Source organism: Oncorhynchus clarkii, chromosome 18 (genome assembly GCF_045791955.1).
Source record: "Oncorhynchus clarkii lewisi isolate Uvic-CL-2024 chromosome 18, UVic_Ocla_1.0, whole genome shotgun sequence".
Lineage (NCBI taxonomy): Eukaryota > Metazoa > Chordata > Actinopteri > Salmoniformes > Salmonidae > Oncorhynchus > Oncorhynchus clarkii.
Window position 1 is genome coordinate 36,727,508 of NC_092164.1, and position 21,323 is coordinate 36,748,830.

A 21,323-nucleotide genomic window follows, 5' to 3' on the forward strand; every position below is an offset into this window, starting at 1 on the left:
AAACCTGTTACCATCCTTACGGTGAAGCATGGTGATGGCAGCATCATGCTGTTGGGATGTTTTTCAGCGGCAGGGACTGGGAGACTAGTCAGGATCGAGGGAGAGATGAACGGAGCAAAGTACAGAGATACTTGATGAAAACCTGCTCCAGAGCGCTTAGCACCTCAGACTGGGACGAAGGTTCACCTTCCAACAGGACAACGACCTTAAGCTCACAGCTAAGAAAATAGAGGAGTGGCTTTGGGACAGGTCTCTGAATGTCCTTGAGTGGCCCAGCCAGAGCCCGATCGAGACCTGAAAATAGCTGTGCAGCAACGCTCCCCATCCAACCAGACAGAGCTTGAGAGGATCTGCAAAGAAGAAGGGGAGAAACTCCCCAAATACATGTGTGCCAAGCTTGTTGCGTCATACCCAAGAAGACTCGAGGCTGTAATCGCTGCCAAAGGTGCTTCAACAAAGTACTGAGTAAAGGGTCTGAATACTTATGTAAATCTGCTATTTCAGATTTTATTTTTAATAAATTAGCAAAAATGTCTAAAATCCTATTTTTGCTTTGTCATTATGGGGCAGTGCGTGTAGATTGATGATAACAAACATGTAATCAATTTTAGAATAAGTGAATAGTTATCCCTTCCATCTTTCCTGTTCTACGGCTCTGCTTCTCTATCGACAGCTCTCTGTTCCTACCTCTCCTCAACTTCTTGCTCTCTGTCCCTCCTCCCTTCTATCAACCTCCCTTCGCTCTCTTCACCTCTTCTTCTAAATCTCTCAGGCAGTGATGGGCTGTGGGACCACATGGCTCTTTCTCTGTGGCTGTTCCTCCTTGGTTGCTGGAGTGTTGTGGTGCTGTTGCCTGCGGGGGGTGTGGCGGGGTGGGAGGGTCAGGGCGCAGCAGGATACACCCACAGTGGCCTCGGGCAGATCCTCCCCCATGGACCAGCCTGATTGTCACTAGCACTAGCAACCCTAGTCAGATGGTTCCATGCTACTGCACAGCCAGCAGTACAAGAGGCAAGTTAATAAGGTCCTAAGGTCACTTTACCTCCACCTACATGTACACATTACCTTGACTAATGTGCCCCTGCACATTGACTCTACCAGTACCCCATGTATATAGCCTTGCTACTTTCATTTATTTGAGAAATTAACATTTTTAATTGCATTGTTGGTTAATGGCTTGTAATTAAGCATTTGGCAAATTAGATATGTATGGGTCAGTCATCTGCCTAATGATGGCATTTATGACAAATGTTGGTATATTGAGTGTCAGAAGTAGATACTAGTTGGAGGTTGTCTAGTTCAACCCCCTCAATCGCATCACTTCAGAATGCCATTTGGAGTAAAAATAGCTGTTTCCCAATGCTGGTCCTGGGGACCCAAGGGGTGTGCACATTTTCTGGTTTTGCCCTAGCCCGAGTCAAAGGTTGGCGTTATTGCTAGGGCAAAAACTAAAATATGCGCACTTTAACATCCCCAGGACCAGCATTTGCAAACACTGGTTTTCACCACTTAATCTGAGTTTACCATGGTTGTCTAGCTAAATATGACAAAATGGACAAACGTGGTTATATCCTGGTGTGGCAGCTTGTGTATACATTACCTGTGAGGGTTGATGTTAAATAAAGAGACACAACCCCATTTAGATCCAATTGGCTTTATTCAGTGAAACCCCAAGGTTAGAGCCTCTGGCACCAGACAACCCCCTGTGCCAGCCTCTGCTCACCTAAAATCAAAATACAGGGATATCTCCATTCAAATTAGCCTCATTAACATCAAATTGTAATGGTTGAGTCCTCGGCCCTTTTAGAGTCAGCCACAACCCCTAGGTCTGCCTATCTTTAGGAGTTTCACTGATTCATACCCTGGTAGCTTGTCATTGTATCACCTGGATGGAGATGGCTGAGGAGGACGCTGATCAAACACGTGAGCAGGAGCTGAAATCCAGGGCCTAACTACAAAACATGACCCGAACCAAATCTCTAAAGAGAAACCCATTTAATTTCCAAATCGGACTACTGAAGTCTGCCGAATATTACCAAAAAGGTCTGCTTTATTTTTTTATGTTGGATGTCTTTGGTAGGTGGGAATTCTGAGATCTATGAATCTGGGCCGTAAATGTATCATACTAGTTTGCCAGGCCATGGTCTTGCTCATACATTCTCTACCTGTTTTAGTCAGTGGATGACATTGTAAAGTTACTTTGACCTATAAAGTTGTCTCCAGCAGTCATTGCAACTCTTGTATTACATTGCACTTAACATGTTTAAATACTGTTAATTTAACTTTACTTTTGAGCTAAACTGCTTAAGACAAATTTTACTGAAAATTGTATTGCAATATTTGTCAAAAGCTTATCTCCATTTCTAAACACCCAAACACACATTCACTCTAGTATGTACATTTGCACGCACATACACAAACACATTTGCGTAATCATATCACAGTTCCACCTTGCTAACTGCAATACATATTTCATACATACCGCAAAAGGATTGTCATTTTCACATTCATCAACCATAGGTTGATGCCTTCGGAAAGAATTCAGACCCCCCCCCATTTTCTAAAATAGATTAAATAAAAAATCCTCAGCAATCTACACACAATAACCCATAATTAAAAAGTGAAAACAGGTTTTTAGAAATTTAAGCAAATGTATTAAAACAGATACCTTATTTACATAAGTATTCATACCCTTTCCTATGAGTTTCAGGAGCTCAGGTGGATCCTGTTTCCATTGATCATCCTTGAGATGTTTCTAAAACTTGATTGGAGTCTGCTTGTCGTAAATTAAATTGATTGGACATTATTTGGAAAGGGACACACCTGTCTAAATAAGGTCCCACAACTAACAGTGCATGTCAGAGCATAAACAAGGCCATGAAGTCGAAGGAATTGTCCATAGAGCTCCAAGACAGGATTGTGTCGAGGCACAGGTCTGGGGAAGGGTACCAAAAAATGTCTGCAGCATTGAAGGTCCCAAAGAACACAGTGGCCTCCATCATTCTTTATTGGAAGAAGTTTGGCACCACCAAGACTCTTCCTAGAGCTGGCTGCCTGGCCAAACTGTGCAATCTGGGGAGAAGGGCCTTGGTCAGGGAGGTGACCAAGAACACGATGGTCACTCTGACAGAGTTCCAGAGTTCATCTGTGGAGAAGAAAGAACCTTCCAGAAGGACAATCATCTCTGCAGCATTCCACCAATCATGTCATGTCTGCTCCCGCTCCCCCTCTCTGGCGCTCGAGGGCACACCTGTCACCATTGTTACGCGCAACAGCGCTTCTTGCTTCTCGTCTCCCAGCGTCTGTCCTCACAAATCAGGCCTTTGTGGTAGAGTGGCCAGACAGATTCCACTTCTCAGTAAAAGGTACATGACAGCCAGCTTGGAGTTTGCCAAAAGGTACCTAAAGGACTCTCAGACCATGAGAAACAAGATTCTCTGGTCTGATGAAACCAAGATTGAACTCTTTGGCCTGAATGCCAAGCGTCAAGTCTGGAGGAAACCTGTTACCATCCTTACGGTGAAGCATGGTGATGGCAGCATCATGCTGTTGGGATGTTTTTCAGCGGCAGGGACTGGGAGACTAGTCAGGATCGAGGGAGAGATGAACGGAGCAAAGTACAGAGATACTTGATGAAAACCTGCTCCAGAGCGCTTAGCACCTCAGACTGGGACGAAGGTTCACCTTCCAACAGGACAACGACCTTAAGCTCACAGCTAAGAAAATAGAGGAGTGGCTTTGGGACAGGTCTCTGAATGTCCTTGAGTGGCCCAGCCAGAGCCCGATCGAGACCTGAAAATAGCTGTGCAGCAACGCTCCCCATCCAACCAGACAGAGCTTGAGAGGATCTGCAAAGAAGAAGGGGAGAAACTCCCCAAATACATGTGTGCCAAGCTTGTTGCGTCATACCCAAGAAGACTCGAGGCTGTAATCGCTGCCAAAGGTGCTTCAACAAAGTACTGAGTAAAGGGTCTGAATACTTATGTAAATCTGCTATTTCAGATTTTATTTTTAATAAATTAGCAAAAATGTCTAAAATCCTATTTTTGCTTTGTCATTATGGGGCAGTGCGTGTAGATTGATGATAACAAACATGTAATCAATTTTAGAATAAGTGAATAGTTATCCCTTCCATCTTTCCTGTTCTACGGCTCTGCTTCTCTATCGACAGCTCTCTGTTCCTACCTCTCCTCAACTTCTTGCTCTCTGTCCCTCCTCCCTTCTATCAACCTCCCTTCGCTCTCTTCACCTCTTCTTCTAAATCTCTCAGGCAGTGATGGGCTGTGGGACCACATGGCTCTTTCTCTGTGGCTGTTCCTCCTTGGTTGCTGGAGTGTTGTGGTGCTGTTGCCTGCGGGGGGTGTGGCGGGGTGGGAGGGTCAGGGCGCAGCAGGATACACCCACAGTGGCCTCGGGCAGATCCTCCCCCATGGACCAGCTGTCTGTTGCCGGGGTGTACTTCTGCACGGCCGCCTTGTAGCGCTTCTCGGCCTCGTTCCAGCCACCCATCAGGTACAGCTGTTCCCCGAGGGCCGACAGGCCTGCCGTGCTCACGCCCAGGGGCAGGGGGGAGGCCCGGCTCCACTCACCGTTCTCTGGGGAGAACACCTCCATAGACAGGACGTCCACACGGTCTCCGCTGGGGCCCAGCTGGCTACCACCCACCACGTACACCTTCCCTCCCAGGGTGGAGGAGCAGTGCCATCCTCGGGGGCTCGCCAGGCTGGCCTTCTCACTCCAGGTGTCCGTCTCAACGTTGTAGCAGGCCACGGAGCGCGAGTAGGCACAGTTGATGTAGCCGCCGGTCACCAGGATGTCTCCGGAGGGCAGCACGGCACTGGCGTGGCAGCAACGTGGCACCTCCATGGGCGTCTTGAGCTGCCAGGTGTTGGAGGAGGGCAGGTAGCTCTCGGTGGTGGCCAGCAGGCCCTCCACGTTGCGGCCGCCAATGGCGTACAGGCGCCCGCCAGTGGCCACCAGGCTGAAGTGGGTACGGCGCTGGCGCATGCTAGCCAGATGCAGCCAGGTGTTGAAGCGAGGGTCGTACCTGAGGAGCAAGAGATGGACAGTGATTTGTCTAAGTGAAATTAAATCTACCCATAATCAAGGAACAGTCAGGTATGCCACATAACACTGGCTCGTTATATTTACAGTATGATACATTTACGGTGTACCTGCTGAGGGTGCTGACAGCGTGCTTGGCCTGGTTGCGTGCATCGTTCTGGTCCTCTCCTCCGGCCACGTACAGGAAGCCGTCCATCACAGCCACACACTGGTTGAAGCTCTTAGCGGGCAGCTGGGACAGGTGGCGCCAGGTGGCCACACCCTCACGTGGGTCTCTCCATAGCACCTGGAAGGGAACCAACGTCAACAACGTAGCACTTCTCATTTTGGATAATACGGTTGAATCACGGATAATACGGTTGAATCACGGATGATACTGTTGAATCACGGATAATACTGTTGAATCATGGTGATTGGTGGTGAAGAAGTATTCTAAAATGTTGGTTTACTTCTTCATCATGCGTCTGACCTCTGCCTAATGTTTAGCCCACCATCAGATCCCCCCCACACTCACCACTCTACTCAGTGCCCGCTCGGTGACGGAGGGACGCCCCCCAACAGTCAGAAGGGTGGCCTGTCCGCCACGCACCTGTGTGCGGCGAGACTGTAGCGTGTTCTGCTGGTAGGGCAGCAGGTGGTAGTTCATGGCGTCCACCAGCAGGCGGTGGCAGTGAGGGTCCATCATCATTCTCGCCACAGGCTGGATCTCGCTGACCAGCTCGCTGGCAGGGATGGTCTCGAAGCGCACGTGGGACAGCAGTTCGGCGGCGTGCACCTGACGCTTGGGGTCGAAGTCCAGCCATTTCATGGCCAACTGTGGTCGAATGAAACCAGTTCTATACTTAGAATTCTGTTTGTTTTATAAATACAGCTCCCTCTCTGCCTCCTTGCTATGTCTCTCATCCCTACTGGTATTGTGTATTAATAACTATACATACAGTGAGTTATACTGACTGAGTATTTCTATTCATAGTAGGATGTCACAGTCTGGCAAGTGTCTGTGTACTAAGGTCATGTGGCTATATCATGTCCTTAACAGCTGGTCTGAGGCTGGATTTAGGTTGAGCTCAAAATGGCTGCATTTGGGGGTAGGGAACGAGGAGACCTGATCCTAGGTCAGTTATTACAGGCAGAAAAAGTAGGGTTAAAGTGTGGTGAGCGGAGCTGACCTGGAAGGCGGTGACTTCAGAAGGCAGCAGCAGGCTGTCTTCCTGGAGGAAGGCTGCGATCTGTTCCAGGGTCAGCTGGTTGAACAGGGGCGTCTCGGTGAACGCGACAAAGTTCTCCAGCACAAAGCGGCGGGCCGCGTCGCGCACGGGAAACAGGCCGTAGGCGGCGGCGATGTTCCACACGTAAACGCACGTCTGCACGTTCATCTCGGCCAGCAGGAAGTCCATGCACATCTGGAGCAACTGGGGGATCTGGAGGGTGGCAGCGGCGGACACAGTGCAGCCGATGGTGTACAGGGACATGTGGACGCGGCCCAGGTAGGCGAAGGTGATCACGTTGGCCAGGCCTGGGAATAAGTGGAAAACATCATCACTTTATCCATGTGTTTTTGTCTATTGATGCGGACTTTGAGAAATATTTGGACTGAACACAGTCCTTAAGTTCCCAAACAAGACTCTTGCTGCTGCCTCTAATAGATAATAGATACCTCTAATAGATAGCAGCTATATGTTAGGCGGGTTAGTTTGAAACCTACCGAGGGGGGAGAGTGAAGGTAACTCTAGACGCTTCATTCCGGGGTCCTTGGCCAGGATCTCCCGGAAGTACCGGCTGACGGAGGAAATGACCAGCTTGTGCACGTCAAAGGCCTTGGTCTTACAGGCCAGCTCCAGGTCGGTGAGGAAGCGCTCCTGGCGCATGCGGCTCACCTCCTCCAGCAGGGCGTTTCCGTGGAGGGGGCGGGTAACTTCACAGCCCAGGCCCAGGCCCTTCTCTCCGGGCTTGATGACGGGAGGGGGCAGGGGGAGGTTGAAATGGTTAAGCTGTACGATGTCCAGTGCGGCCATCTCCTCGATCTTCTTCACACCTTCCACCACCACTACTCCTCCTGCCATCTGTGTGGTGACAGTGGTTACCTGGGAGACGACTGGCTCCGAGGTAATCTTCTTTGTGCGATTGGCCTTCTTCTTGGGGGCCATGGCGACGGTTCCTTTGACAGTATGGTTTTAAAGGTTTTGGTTCTTGAGCGCTGACTGAGGGATGAGGACTCTTACTCACTTGCTGACGGACCAACTAATCAACAAACTGACAAAACTGACTCTTTACCGACTGTGATAAGGTGGACTTTCTTTACTGATGAACACAACCACTGAAACAGTGAAGAACAGTCAGACAGATTAGACTGGCTGGAGGGTTAACTATGTATTCCTACTGCTGACAGAAGGGGTTCGAAGAGGACAGATTGACAGACACGGTGTGTAGGTGGGTTGGTTTGTTTCAGTGAGACAGCACACAGGACCTGAAAGAAAAGAGAAAAAGCACAGAGTATCACATCAGAGAAAAATACCATGGCAACACAATAACAACATACTGTATACTCTTTAAAAAAGAGGGGGATGTGACTGACAGGTGCGGGTGCGGGGGCCTTCCGGCTTCCAGGAATCCAGTGTCAGGTTCATGGTTTATAGCAGCCCGATGTGCTTGTATTCATACTCACACACCGACTCCCAGTGCATTTCATCAGCAGAACAAATGGGAATCTAATTCATGTTTTAAATGACCCTATAGAAGAACTTAAGAAAGACGAGGGGAGTTTTCCTGAGGTAAGTTTAGCCACACTATGTAAGGATCTGCTTAAATTAGCCAACTACCCTTAGAACCGTAGATTGTTGTACTACTAAGCACATTTGAAAAATATGACTCTATTTATATTCCCTTAGTTCCCTCTGACTGTTTTAGTAGTTTTGAATTTGAAATTCTGTATAAAAGTTGTTTATACATGCTGTGTATACATGTTTCTTACAATTTAAAAAAAAACTTAATTTCATCACAGCAAATTAAGCAACACATACCTGGAAAAATACACACATCTCGCTAGCTCAAAACATCCAAATCAAATGTATTTAGAAAGCTATTTTTACATCAGCCGATGTCACAAAGTACTTATACAGAAACCCAGCCTAAAACCCCAAATAGCAAGCAATGCAGATATAGAAGCATGATGGCTAGGAAAAAACTCCCTAGAAAGGTAGGAACATAGGAAGAAACCTAGAGAGGAACCAGGCTCTGAGGGGTGGCCAGTCCTCTTCTGGCTGTGCTGGGTGGAGATTATGGCACATTCAGTCACAGACACACAAGATATGCGCTCATGTCACCTAAAAACACACTAAGGGCAAAGCAAGCATGACAGCGTCCCTGTTGCTTGGATTATTACCCAGTATACCCCCTCTCTGGTTCCTCATCATACCCTCCCAGTGATTTGACTCACTACACCAAAATAACCTTAATTTAGCACTTATCACTTTGTAAACAAACACAGAAGGACAAGCTGTGGCTGTGGCCTTCATCGACATAAAACTCTGATCTCTATGGTGGCCTTGCCTCCCTGTTACAGGATACAGTCCAGGCCCAGTTACCATTGACACTCGAGCAATTCACCCCATTCGCTCTGACAACAGGACAGGCAGGGACAAATACAATCACTTTTGCATTCAGAGGCAATACAAAAAGGATCACAGGCAATTAAAAAGGGTCATACGGGGGAACAACGTAATCATGACTCGCCCTTTGATTACAAAAAGGTACGGATCATTATCATCAACATTAAAGGACCAAAACTTGGAAATGCTCCTGCTACTCTGTTATTTAAAACATAACTCATTATCTATCCTGATGCCTAGTCACATGCCTTACCCTGCCTTCGTGTACATATCTACCTCAAATACCTTGTACTTCTGCACATTGATCTGGTACTGGTACTCCCTGTATAAAAGCTTCATTCTTGTGTATTTTATTCCCGGTGTTATTATTATTTTGAACTATGCATTGTTGGGAAAGGGGTCGTAAGTTTCTATTTCACAGTAATGTCTACAGCTTTTGTATTCGGCGCATGTGACAAATAAAATTTGACTTAATTTGATTTGTTGTGAAATTGACCCCTGAGCGTTCTCTGGGCAGAGTCTCATTTTGCTTCATGCCTCTTATTTTTTTTAAATGAATCTGCTGAGAAATATCACTAGGTTTGTAAAAAGCATGTTGAATTTCTCTTTCTATTCGTACATGTTTGTGTGAAAGGACATTTTTTACTCTCTCTCAAAAACCAAAATCAGATGTTTCACTCCATGCTGCTGATGTTCTCAGTAAACAGAATATATTTCCATGGCTAGAGCGTATAACAGTATGTCAGAGTGCAGGTGCTTTCCACCACGTGCGTTATGAAAACACATACATGGGGATCCTGCCGGAAATGAACTCAGCCAACGCTATTTATGTCCAGACTGTTGTTTAAAGATCACCCGCAGAAACAGTGGATATATGGGTCACCGATCATCCTTGACCTATCAAAAAATGGTGTACATCTCCTCAATGTGCTATGATATATTAAGTACCAGTTTTAAGTGACAGGCTTAGGCATTTCATTTAATAAATAGATGTGGTGCCATTGTTGGTTCCCTTGATGACGTCTGATTTTGTGATACTGTTGTGTCTTTGCCATGGGGCGCCCAGTGTGGAGGATGACACAGCAGCTGTGACTCCCACCAACCTTGGTTCCAGATATTTGTGAGGGTTATGTGCCATGTGAAGGTTATTTTAATTTGATGTCATCCCATCACATTGTTAGCTACATTGGTAGAATTTTGTTGAATATTCTAAGGCCTTTGTAAATGGTTTCCTTTGGTGGTCAGGTTCTTGCACACCAGGAGAGACGATCTAAGAAAGGGATCTCAGAGATATCAGGTACTTTCTTAAGCAGTCTAAACTTGCGTTGTTGACGTTTCAAGGTGGATGCTTATCTTCACTTGCACTTTTCTCAATGCCTGGCAGGTGAACATTTAGGTCAGACTCTCAGGGATCTCTTTCCCCCATCATTCCAATAGCTCTCATCTCTGGACCAGCTATAGGTCAGTAACGGTAGGCTATAATTTTGGTACCCAGAACAAATCTTACGTAAGAGGTGGCCTTTCGCCTCTGGCCATCTACTCAATTTTGTAAAGTATTTTACTAGTGGTATAGTACAGCGCTGGTGACTGCTGTTTCATTTCTGACAGTTCTAATTCCTGATTCTATGGTTGCGACATCCTCCTAGGTGTCTCCTCACACCCTCCCTTTGGCCTGTAACTAACTCTAACTGTGTCAGCTCTCTTTCATATGACACCAGCAACAGCTGCTATCCTGTCCCCATCTCCATGTGGGGGGAACACAGCTCAGTCACAGGCATCGTTCACTGGACTGACCGGGGCTATTTTAAAACACAAAGTTCAGAGAAAAATTCTACGAGGTAGTTGAGGTCTGAGGCAGAGTTTATTGTTGGGAAGATGGGGTGTCGGCTACTTCTCAAATGTGTATTGGAGTGTGCAGAGCCGGCCCTAGCTACTAAGCAATAGCTTGGGGCCCGACCAAAATAAATCAGGCAGGGTCTCAACTTACTGTTGAGAGTTAGAATAGTTGAACACACAAGGTGCGATTTCTAAATTTGGTTGTGCATCAGCAGTTTTTCTCTTGTTATGTCAGCAACTGACAGTTACTCAATTGGCCCATGTCAGCCACAATTGTTTAGATTGGTAAATTAGTCTTGCCAGCTATCTGAACTTGTAGTAATCATGGTTGAATTACTGACCGGGCACACTAGGGGTCATGTAAAAATTTGCTTAATCTGCCAATCCGGACTCGTGCGTCAAAGTGCTGAGGTTTGATGTGAGGAGATTTTTTGAGATTGCAAAGACTTGGCTCTACTTTTTCAATTGAAAGCGTTTTTCCCACATTTAGTTACGTAACAGCCTTATTCTAAAATGGATTAAATAAATAAAAATCCTCATCAATCTACACACAACACCCCATAATGACAAAGCGAAAACAGAAAGACCTTACTGTCACGAATCCCTCCAGAACTTTCATCACGCAAACCTGTCGCCTATTCCCACTGATTAGTACTTGTATGTACTGTCTCCTGAATCATTTATACCAGCGCGACACTTATTTACATACCAGTCAAAAGTTTGAACCCACCTACTCATTAATGGATTTTTCTTTATTTTTACTATTTTCTACATTGTAGAATAATAGTGACGACATGAAAACTCTGAAATAACACATATGGAATCATAAGGTAACCAAAAAAGTGTCAGAAGATTTTAGATTCTTCAAAGTAGTCACCCTTTGCCTTGACAACAGCTTTGCACACCCTTGGTATTCTCTCAATCAGTTTCACCTGGAGTACTTTCCCAACAGTCTTGAAGGAGTTCCCACATATGCTGGGCACTTGTCTGCTGCTTTTCCTTCACTCTGCGGTCTAACTCATTCCAAACATTTCAATTGGGTTGAGGTCAGATGATTCACGCAGTCTCCTCTGAACAGTTAATGTTGAGATGTGTCTGTTACTTGAACTCTGAAGCATTTATTTGGGTGGCAATCATAGGTGCAGTTAACTCTAATGAACTTATCCTCTGCAACAGAGGTAACCCTAGGTCTTCCTTTCCTGTGGCGGTCTTCATGAGAGCCAGTTTCATCGTAGCGCTTGATGGTTTTTGCGACTGCACTTGAAGATTTTTTTTGGGATACTGTTTAATGTAATGATGGACTGTCGTTTCTCTTTGTTTATTTGAGCTGTTCTTGCCGTAATATGGACTTGGTCTTTTACAAAATAGGGCTATCTTCTGTATACCACCTCTACCTTGTCACAACACAACTGATTGGCTTAAACACATTAAGAAGGAACAAAATTCCACAAATTAACTTTTAACAAGGAACACTTGTTAATTGAAATTCATTCCAGGTGACTACCTCATGAAGCTGGTTGAGAGAATGTCAAGGATGTGCAAAACTGTTATCAAGGCAAAGGGTGGCAACTTTGAATAATCTCAAATATAAAATATTTTAATTTGTTTAACACTTTTTTGGTTAATACATGATTCCTTACGTGTTATTTCATAGTTTTGATGTGTTTACTATTATTGTACAATGTAGAAAATAGTTTTAAAAAATAAAGAAAAACCCTTGAATGAGACTTGAAATTGAGTTTAGGTGCATCCTGTTTCAATTGATCATCCTTGAGATGTTTCTACAACTTGTTTGGAGTCTGCTTGTGGTAAAGTCAATTGATTGGACATGATTTGGACAGGGACACACCTGTCTATATAAGGTCCCACAACTAACAGTGCATGTCAGAGCATAAACAAGGCCATGAAGTTGAAGGAATTGTCCATAGAGCTCCAAGACAGGATTGTGTCGAGGCACAGATCTGGGAAGGGTACCAAAAAATGTCTGCAGCATTGAAGGTCCCCAAGAACACAGTGGCCTCCATCATTCTTTATTGGAAGAAGTTTGGAACCACCAAAAGTCTTCCTAGAGCTGGCCGCCTGGCCAAACTGTGCAATCTGGGGAGAAGGGCCTTGGTCAGGGAGGTGACCAAGAACACGATGGTCACTCTGACAGAGTTCCTCTGTGGAGAAGAAAGAACCTTCCAGAAGGACAATCATCTCTGCAGCATTCCACCAATCATGTCATGTCTGCTCCCGCTCCCCCTCTCTGGCGCTCGAGGGCACACCTGTCACCATTGTTACGCGCAACAGCGCTTCTTGCTTCTCGTCTCCCAGCGTCTGTCCTCACAAATCAGGCCTTCGTGGTAGAGTGGCCAGACAGATTCCAATCCTCAGTAAAAGGTACATACAGGCTGTAACGTAATAAAATGTGGTAATAGGAAATGTGGAAAGAGTCAAGGGGTCTGATTACTTTCTGAATGCACTGTATTCAGGGTCATCACACTGCTGGGGAAGGACTTCTACTTCATCTCAGAAGTTATGTTCTGAGAGGTAAGTGAAATGTGGTATTGGATGTTTGTGTTTTATAAGTGTACATTTTTTTCAGTCAATGCACCATCTGTGTGTGCATTCTTATGTTACAGGTCACAGTGTGGATTATGCTGAAGCATGAGGGGTTTAGTTTGGCAAGGCTGTACTTAGTTATCCTTACACATATTGCCTCCCCATAACTTTTTAAAATGTTATTTCACTATTTGGTTGCATCTGCATGTTCATTTGAGAGGCTAAGCGGGCCATACCGGAGCTGGCCAACATTCTCTGCCTTGTCCGATGTACTGTACATCGTGTTCAACTGTAATCATCATTAGTGTGGTTAGGTAGGTTCAACCTAAAACGTATTGTTCCTCTATCGCATTGAAGTCCAGGTATCTTGGTACTTCCGGCGCCGACAGAGATGGCCGCCTCGCTTCGCGTTCCTAGGAAACTATGCAGTTTTTTGTTTTTTTACGTGTTATTTCTTACATTAGTACCCCAGGTCATCTTAGGTTTCATTACATACAGTCGAGAAGAACTACTGAATATAAGATCAGCATCAACTCACCATCAGTACGACCAAGAATATGTTTTTCGCGACGCGGATCCTGTGTTCTGCCTTACAAACAGGACAACGGAGTGGATCCTATGCAGCGACCCAAAAAAACGACTCCGAAAGAGAGGGAAACGAGGCGGTCTTCTGGTCAGACTCCGGAGACGGGCACAGCGCGCACCACTCCCTAGCATTCTTCTTGCCAATGTCCAGTCTCTTGACAACAAGGTTGATGAAATCCGAGCAAGGGTAGCATTCCAGAGGGACATCAGAGACTGTAACGTTCTTTGCTTCACGGAAACGTGGCTTACTGGAGAGACGCAATCCGAAGCGGTGCAGCCAACAGGTTTCTCCACGCATCGCGCAGACAGGAAAAAACATCTTTCTGGTAAAAAGAGGGGCGGGGGCGTATGCCTTATGACTAACGTGACATGGTGCGATGAAAGAAACATACAGGAACTCAAATCCTTCTGTTCACCTGATTTAGAATTCCTCACAATCAAATGTAGACCGCATTATCTACCAAGAGAATTCTCTTCGATTATAATCACAGCCGTATATATCCCCCCCCAAGCAGACACATCGATGGCTCTGAACGAACTTTATTTAACTCTCTGCAAACTGGAAACAATTTATCCGGAGGCTGCATTCATTGTAGCTGGGGATTTTAACAAGGCTAATCTGAAAACAAGACTCCCCAAATTTTATCAGCATATCGATTGCGCAACCAGGGGAGGAAAGACCTTGGACCATTGTTACTCTAACTTCCGCGACGCATATAAGGCCCTGCCCCGCCCCCCTTTCGGAAAAGCTGACCACGACTCCATTTTGTTGATCCCTGCCTACAGACAGAAACTAAAACAAGAGGCTCCCACGCTGAGGTCTGTCCAACGCTGGTCCGACCAAGCTGACTCCACACTCCAAGACTGCTTCCATCACGTGGACTGGGAGATGTTTCGTATTGCGTCAGATAACAACATTGACGAATACGCTGATTCGGTGTGCGAGTTCATTAGAACGTGCGTTGAAGATGTCGTTCCCATAGCAACGATTAAAACATTCCCTAACCAGAAACCGTGGATTGATGGCAGCATTCGTGTGAAACTGAAAGCGCGAACCACTGCTTTTAATCAGGGCAAGGTGTCTGGTAACATGACCGAATACAAACAGTGCAGCTATTCCCTCCGCAAGGCTATCAAACAAGCTAAGCGCCAGTACAGAGACAAAGTAGAATCTCAATTCAACGGCTCAGACACAAGAGGCATGTGGCAGGGTCTACAGTCAATCACGGACTACAGGAAGAAACCCAGCCCAGTCACGGACCAGGATGTCTTGCTCCCAGGCAGACTAAATAACTTTTTTGCCCGCTTTGAGGACAATACAGTGCCACTGACACGGCCTGCAACGAAAACATGCGGTCTCTCCTTCACTGCAGCCGAGGTGAGTAAGACATTTAAACGTGTTAACCCTCGCAAGGCTGCAGGCCCAGATGGCATCCCCAGCCGCGCCCTCAGAGCATGCGCAGACCAGCTGGCCGGTGTGTTTACGGACATATTCAATCAATCCCTATACCAGTCTGCTGTTCCCACATGCTTCAAGAGGGCCACCATTGTTCCTGTTCCCAAGAAAGCTAAGGTAACTGAGCTAAATGACTACCGCCCCGTAGCACTCACATCCGTCATCATGAAGTGCTTTGAGAGACTAGTCAAGGACCATATCACCTCCACCCTACCTGACACCCTAGACCCACTCCAATTTGCTTACCGCCCAAATAGGTCCACAGACGATGCAATCTCAACCACACTGCACACTGCCCTAACCCATCTGGACAAGAGGAATACCTATGTGAGAATGCTGTTCATCGACTACAGCTCGGCATTCAACACCATAGTACCCTCCAAGCTCGTCATCAAGCTCGAGACCCTGGGTCTCGACCCCGCCCTGTGCAACTGGGTACTGGACTTCCTGACGGGCCGCCCCCAGGTGGTGAGGGTAGGCAACAACATCTCCTCCCCGCTGATCCTCAACACTGGGGCCCCACAAGGTTGCGTTCTGAGCCCTCTCCTGTACTCCCTGTTCACCCACGACTGCGTGGCCACGCACGCCTCCAACTCAATCATCAAGTTTGCGGACGACACAACAGTGGTAGGCTTGATTACCAACAACGATGAGACGGCCTACAGGGAGGAGGTGAGGGCCCTCGGAGTGTGGTGTCAGGAAAACAACCTCACACTCAACGTCAACAAAACTAAGGAGATGATTGTGGACTTCAGGAAACAGCAGAGGGAACACCCCCCTATCCACATCGATGGAACAGTAGTGGAGAGGGTAGCAAGTTTTAAGTTCCTCGGCATACACATCACAGACAAACTGAATTGGTCCACTCACACAGACAGCATCGTGAAGAAGGCGCAGCAGCGCCTCTTCAACCTCAGGAGGCTGAAGAAATTCGGCTTGTCACCAAAAGCACTCACAAACTTCTACAGATGCACAATCGAGAGCATCCTGGCGGGCTGTATCACCGCCTGGTATGGCAACTGCACCGCCCTCAACCGTAAGGCTCTCCAGAGGGTAGTGAGGTCTGCACAACGCATCACCGGGGGCAAACTACCTGCCCTCCAGGACACCTACACCACCCGATGTCACAGGAAGGCCATAAAGATCATCAAGGACATCAACCACCCGAGCCACTGCCTGTTCACCCCGCTATCATCCAGAAGGCGAGGTCAGTACAGGTGCATCAAAGCTGGGACCGAGAGACTGAAAAACAGCTTCTATCTCAAGGCCATCAGACTGTTAAACAGCCACCACTAACACTGAGTGGCTGCTGCCAACACACTGACACTGACTCAACTCCAGCCACTTTAATAATGGGAATTGATGGGAAATGATGTAAATATATCACTAGCCACTTTAAACAATGCTACCTTATATAAATGTTACTTACCCTACATTATTCATCTCATACGCATACGTATATACTGTACTCTATATCATCGACGGTATCCTTATGTAATACATGTATCACTAGCCACTTTATACTATACTATGCCACTTTGTTTACATACTCATCTCATTTGTACATACTGTACCCGATACCATCTACTGTATCTTGCCTATGCTGCTCTGTACCATCACTCATTCATATATCCTTATGTACATATTCTTTATCCCCTTACACTGTGTACAAGACAGTAGTTTTGGAATTGTTAGTTAGATTACTTGTTATTACTGCATTGTCGGAACTAGAAGCACAAGCATTTCGCTACACTCGCATTAACATCTGCTAACCATGTGTATGTGACAAATAAAATTTGATTTGATTTGATTTGATTTGATATCAAATTGTCTTGAAAGGGAAAGATGCACATCCCCATTGACATGTAGGCTTTTTATTTTGTATGTATGCAATGCCATCGTCATATTGAAGCACCAGCACACCATTCTTACAGTATGTCTCGCTCATCACGTCACGTAAGTCTCGCCAATGTGTTATAGTTGCACATAGGATTTCAGAACTGTTTTGTTTTCTTAAAATATAGCCTATATTTCTTATTTTCCTCTTACTGCTTAGGGATCTGCTTCTTGTTACTTTGTTAGCGCTTGGCTCAAAGTAGCCTACGGGTTTGTTTACTTACATAGTAATAAAGTCAGACACGCAGTGTATACTCTAACCATTTCATGCACATGTATCAAACTCATTCCACGGAGGGCTGTGTCTGCGTGTTTTCAGCCTAACCCCTGGCCTAGTGTCTGCGGGATTTAGTTTTTTCCTTTCAATTAAGACGTAGACAACCAGGTATAATAAGTACAAGGAAGGAGCGAAACCCCACAGACACTCGGCCTTCCGTGGAATGAGTTTGCCATGTGCTCCAGGGCCTCCATGGAATGAGTTTGCCACGTGCTCCAGGGCCTCCATGGAATGAGTTTGCCACGTGCTCCAGGGCCTCCATGGAATGAGTTTGCCACGTGCTCCAGGGCCTCCATGGAATGAGTTTGCCACGTGCTCCAGGGCCTCCATGGAATGAGTTTGCCACGTGCTCCAGGGCCTCCATGGAATGAGTTTGCCACGTGCTCCAGGGCCTCCATGGAATGAGTTTGCCACGTGCTCCAGGGCCTCCATGGAATGAGTTTGCCACGTGCTCCAGGGCCTCCATGGAATGAGTTTGCCACGTGCTCCAGGGCCTCCATGGAATGAGTTTGCCACGTGCTCCAGGGCCTCCATGGAATGAGTTTGCCACGTGCTCCAGGGCCTCCATGGAATGAGTTTGCCACGTGCTCCAGGGCCTCCATGAAATGAGTTTGCCACGTGCTCCAGGGCCTCCATGAAATGAGTTTGCCACGTGCTCCAGGGCCTCCATGGAATGAGTTTGCCACGTGCTCCAGGGCCTCCATGGAATGAGTTTGCCACGTGCTCCAGGGCCTCCATGGAATGAGTTTGCCACGTGCTCTAGGCCCTCCATGGAATGAGTTTGCCACGTGCACTAGGCCCTCCATGGAATGAGTTTGCCACGTGCACTAGGCCCTCCATGGAATGAGTTTGCCACGTGCACTAGGCCCTCCATGGAATGAGTTTGCCACGTGCACTAGGCCCTCCATGGAATGAGTTTGCCACGTGCACTAGGCCCTCCATGGAATGAGTTTGACACCCCTGATTGAATGGAAAGAACCTACATTTCAGTACCTTTTTCAGGGAGGGTTGAGGAACCCACATTGGCTGCTTTTACACAGGCAGCCCATTTCTAATTATTTTCCTACTAAATTGGTCTTTTGACCAATTATTGTTTATGGCAATAGTTCAGAATTGGGCTTCCTGTGTAAAAACAGTGACAGTGCTGAACCTTGGTTAATTCTATTACCCTAAATGGTTGGAAGTATGCAGAAATGTATTACTTAATTTTTGTAGGTCAGCATCTCAATTTGGTGTGGGGTGGGGGGGCATATCTACTCATTGTATTTGTTTTCTAAAGTGTCAAACATCTGCTATACGATAGCAGATCACTGAGACGTGACTTGTTTATACAGGTTATACAGCTAATTATTTTGGTCTGTTATCTGCCAGGCGGGGCAATGAGTTTTCTTTTGGATAGCCTGTAATGTCTCTTCCCTTTATACAAGGAAATAAAATCTGTTTGCTCAAATATTTCACTGTCATTTTCTGTTATCAACCTACGGATTAAGCATATGGCCATACAGGACATCAAGGACTTGCTTTCTCCTTGGCAATATTCTGGCGACAAACTTCAGTTCCACATTATGACAGTAGAGCTCACCCAAGTGACAAATGACAGCAAAAACATATGCTTTTGGAGAAATTGCAGTACCATGGGTTAGTTATATACATCTTTGGTAGTTGATTTGGCTTTACCACAAATTAGCATTGCATTTATTTGCAGTGCTGCCATTTACTTTCCACTCAAGGTTTGCTTCAGCAGAGGCTACCACGGTGCTGTAGGCTTTTGGTCATGTGAGAGGCTGAAGTGCTTTAAAACGGCAAAATCTTCTCTATGTTCCATGGGAAAATGTATAGAATTGCAGGAAATTAACTCTAAAGCATAGGGCCTCCAAAAGGCTAGGGCTTGCTCTGGGACTGTGCCAAAACATCACTGAAAATGTGTCTTGAAGATGAGGAGAGTCAGAACTGGAAGACAAGAAGGATCATAATATGAAGGAAAGATTTACTACCAAATCCTATGAAAAATATCCAATGGTTTATTTTTTAAATTTAACTGGGCAAGTCAGTTAAGAACAAATTCTTATTTACAATGACGGCCTTACAGGGGAACAGTGGCTTAATTGCCTTGTTCGGGGATTGGATCTAAAAACCTTTCGGTTACTGGCCGAAAGCTCTAACCACTAGGCTACCTATCTTCCCTCTGTTAGCAACTTTTCAGTTACTGACGCAATGCTCAAACCACTAGGCTACCTGCCGCCCCCAGACGTTTTGGTTAGGAACAGAGAACAGTTTATAACGCTAAGGCAAAAGGAGGAAAGAAATTAAAATGGGGCATGAACGTGTGAAAAACGGCAGAGATGGAATAAAAGTCGGCGGGAATGATATTGGAACATGGCCGAGGTATCTGAGTAGGTGACACCATGACAAAACACATCTATCTCTGTGCGGTACACAATGCCATCATGTGCCTGACTCCCACCTCCCCAGTGTCAGAATTCCTTTGTGTATCTCCAGAGATTATTTATAGATGTTGAGGTTAGAGCTGGAATGAGTTACCCCTCCCAAGTAGTCACTTGTATGCATCCTAATATCAATTTGGCCTCGCATTAAATGTGTTTGAGCTGTGAGTGTTCGTGAGAAAAAAAATGCAACTTCAGATTCTACATAGTGCCTAGTTGAGGCTAAAATGAATGTGTTTACATCCACTTTTTTTTAGGTGATTAAGTGCTTGAAATGGAACTTATTTGGGTGTCTGCACACTTTGTATTTTGTGTTACTGGCGATGGTTAAATTGTACAGTTCTGGTGAAATTCAAGAGTGCAGCAGTTCAACTTCAGCATATTACATATTATATATAAATGCTTTATGATTAGGCTGTCTAATCAAGTTGGATAAATCATGACTCAAATTAGACATGCAAATAATTTGATGAAAAATTCAGTCAATATGCTTTACCTCTCTCTCCACTCACTCTCCTTCCTCATCTTTCCTCGTTTCTCTCTTGGCTTTCTTTCGCTTTGTTGATTTTCGCTCACAGGTTACTCTCTCTTCCTCTTTCCTCTGTCCCTCCGTCCGCTGTCTGTCTGTCTGTCAGTGGACTGTGGTTCAGTGTGAGTGATTCAGGGTCCAACCAAGTCTATGAAATGAGACACCCTCCCTCCCTAATTTCTAGCTCCCACCACCTACAACTCCAAATACAGGCACCCCCTCCCTCCCCACCAAAAATACTCCATATGTGGCCAGCCCTCTGCTATCCTGCCCCCTTCAGTCACTCGGCTGGGCAGACAGGAGAGGGGCTATTTTCTCTCTGTATGCTCAAGTTTCTGTGTTTGAACGGTTGTCTCACAGTCTCTCTCTGTGTTGTGTGTGTGTGTAAGAGGCTCTGGTGCTATTTTAACAAAGTAGTGGAAAAACCTGGAGTTGTGTTATGTTGACACACCGAACATGGCAGAGATATCAACAAGAAAGGATACATGCACTATGACACTGACAACAATATTATTTTATTTGTATTGATTATGAACACATTATGGATACATCTCAATACCAGTATTGTAAGGGTAATAATTTATGATGGTCAAATTAATTTCATGTAACATTTCTATAGGACCATAACAGTACATTATCACCAATATCATTATGATGACACAAAGATTATTAAAGACCCAACGCAGTAAAAACATGATTTCCTGTGCTTTATATACAGTTGAAGTCGGAAGTTTTCATACACTTAGATTGGAGTCATTAAAACTAGTTTTTCAACCACTCCACAAATTGCTTGTTAACAAACTATAGTTTTGGCAAGTCGGTTAGGACATCTACTTTCTGCAAGTCATTTTTCCAACAATTGTTTACAGACAGATTATTTCACTGTATCACAATTCCAGTTGGTCAGAAGTTTACATACACTAATTTGGCTGTGCCTTTAAACAGGTTGGAAATTCCAGAAAATTATGTCATGGCTTTAGAAGCTTCTGATAAATGATGTCAATTAGCCTGAGTCAATTGGAGGTGTACCTGTTTATGTATTTCAAGGCCTACCTTCAAACTCAGTGCCTCTTTTCTTGACTTC

The 21,323-nt window shown here is 45.6% G+C and overlaps 1 protein-coding gene across 1 annotated transcript; it reads right to left on the reverse strand.

Moving 5' to 3' along the window:
• Window positions 1–1,638: 1,638 nt before the first annotated feature.
• On the reverse strand, window positions 1,639–20,475 carry LOC139373411 (kelch-like protein 31). Its single transcript, XM_071113879.1, has 6 exons — window positions 20,207–20,475; window positions 6,770–7,531; window positions 6,234–6,580; window positions 5,579–5,878; window positions 5,175–5,350; window positions 1,639–5,047 (listed from the first exon to the last, which is right to left on the reverse strand). Exons 2-6 carry the CDS (start codon window positions 7,209–7,211, stop codon window positions 4,267–4,269), a joined length of 2,046 nt encoding a protein of 681 aa, XP_070969980.1. The 5' UTR covers window positions 7,212–7,531; window positions 20,207–20,475; the 3' UTR covers window positions 1,639–4,266.
• Between the last annotated feature and the right edge of the window lie 848 nt (window positions 20,476–21,323).

Coding starts and splice junctions, on each gene's coding strand:
- LOC139373411 (XM_071113879.1), bottom strand. CDS start 7,211: ATGGCCCCCAAGAAGAAGGCCAATCGCACAAAGAAGATTACCTCGGAG. Junction 5,879..6,233: donor CTGAAGTCACCGCCTTCCAG/GTCAGCTCCGCT, acceptor ATTCGACCACAG/TTGGCCATGAAATGGCTGGA. Junction 5,048..5,174: donor GCTGTCAGCACCCTCAGCAG/GTACACCGTAAA, acceptor CTTGCTCCTCAG/GTACGACCCTCGCTTCAACA.